Source organism: Verticillium alfalfae, genomic scaffold (assembly GCF_000150825.1).
Source record: "Verticillium alfalfae VaMs.102 supercont1.5 genomic scaffold, whole genome shotgun sequence".
NCBI classification, from domain to species: domain Eukaryota; kingdom Fungi; phylum Ascomycota; class Sordariomycetes; order Glomerellales; family Plectosphaerellaceae; genus Verticillium; species Verticillium alfalfae.
The window spans coordinates 2090668-2091764 of record NW_003315034.1 but is presented as its reverse complement, the minus strand read 5'-3'; the positions used below and the strand labels follow the sequence as shown (position 1 = coordinate 2091764).

Sequence of the window (1097 nt, the reverse complement as noted above, 5' to 3'; positions counted from 1 at the left end):
ACAAGTGCCTCAGTGAGCCGCAGTGCGCCTGTGTCCCCTCGTGGAGCGCAAGCGCCAGTGATTTTTAAAAGGTAAACACATGGCTGACAAGTGCCTCAGACATGGGCGTGCGTCCCAAAACTCGTACCCCAATCCCGCTGCTGGCGCCGGCGTACGACGAGGGCATATGCCCCGTATCGCGAGGAGCGCTGGGAGATGCGCACGAGGCCGCTGGGTTGCCAGGTGTCGACCATCACGGGGCTTACGGGCGTCATCTCCATCGCGTCGACGCTCGTCTTCCTCCTGCTGGCCGTGGCTACAGTGTTCGCGTGCCGCCGTGCATGGCGCTGGGGTAAGGCTGGACGTCACAGGTGGAATAGGTTTAGATCGAGTCGCAGCGGCGAGGCCGAGCCGCTGCTTCCCGACGAGGGCAGGTTGGGGGCAACAGAGGGCGGGATTGCGGTGGCATCCAGTGGATAGTGGCACTCGAGGTCGACTTGCGGATCCTGTGCATTTCGACCTCATCCCGAGCTGACCGGCGGGATGATGGCCACCTCATCACCCTCCTTAATCATGGCACCATCCTCTCCGGGTTTAGGTAAATCTACGTAATCAAGGTTGATTGTGACCAGGCACGAATCAAGAATCTTGGACTTGATCCCACTGTACCTCTCCTCGAGGGTATCAAAGAGGCGACCGAGAGGAAGAGGGGCGGGAAGAGCCTCCTGGTCCTTCGCGGTGTAGGAGCTTGCACCTGCGAAGTACAGGATGCTGAAGTGGCCGGTGGGCGGCCGACCTGTGGAGTTCATGGTTGTGGTATTTGTGCTGGTAGCCTAGTAATGCAGGATTAGCACGCTGCTTTACGATTGACAATGCAGAAAGAAAAAATAGCGGGCGAGAGACTGGATCAGAGATCTTGGTGATAAATTTGGTTCATCAAAGGATTCAGGTAATACATGCTTTTGATGTTCATCATACCAGAGGGGGATGTGTGAGGAAGAAATGGAGGCAATGCTTACCGGCTGGTGTTAAACACAAACGTGCTAGTGCTCAGGGTGTTTTCCCCAGAATCCTGATTGTTGTTGGTGAGGAAAAGAGACGAAAAAGTGTTTGCGAGC

General features: G+C 56.1%; 1 protein-coding gene across 1 annotated transcript; it reads right to left on the bottom strand.

Moving 5' to 3' along the window:
- Nucleotides 1–500: 500 nt before the first annotated feature.
- VDBG_04965 (molybdopterin synthase small subunit CnxG) lies at nt 501–788 on the bottom strand (the record flags this gene model as incomplete). Its single annotated transcript, XM_003005313.1, has 1 exon — nt 501–788. One exon carries the CDS (start codon nt 786–788, stop codon nt 501–503), a length of 288 nt encoding a protein of 95 aa, XP_003005359.1.
- Between the last annotated feature and the right edge of the window lie 309 nt (nt 789–1097).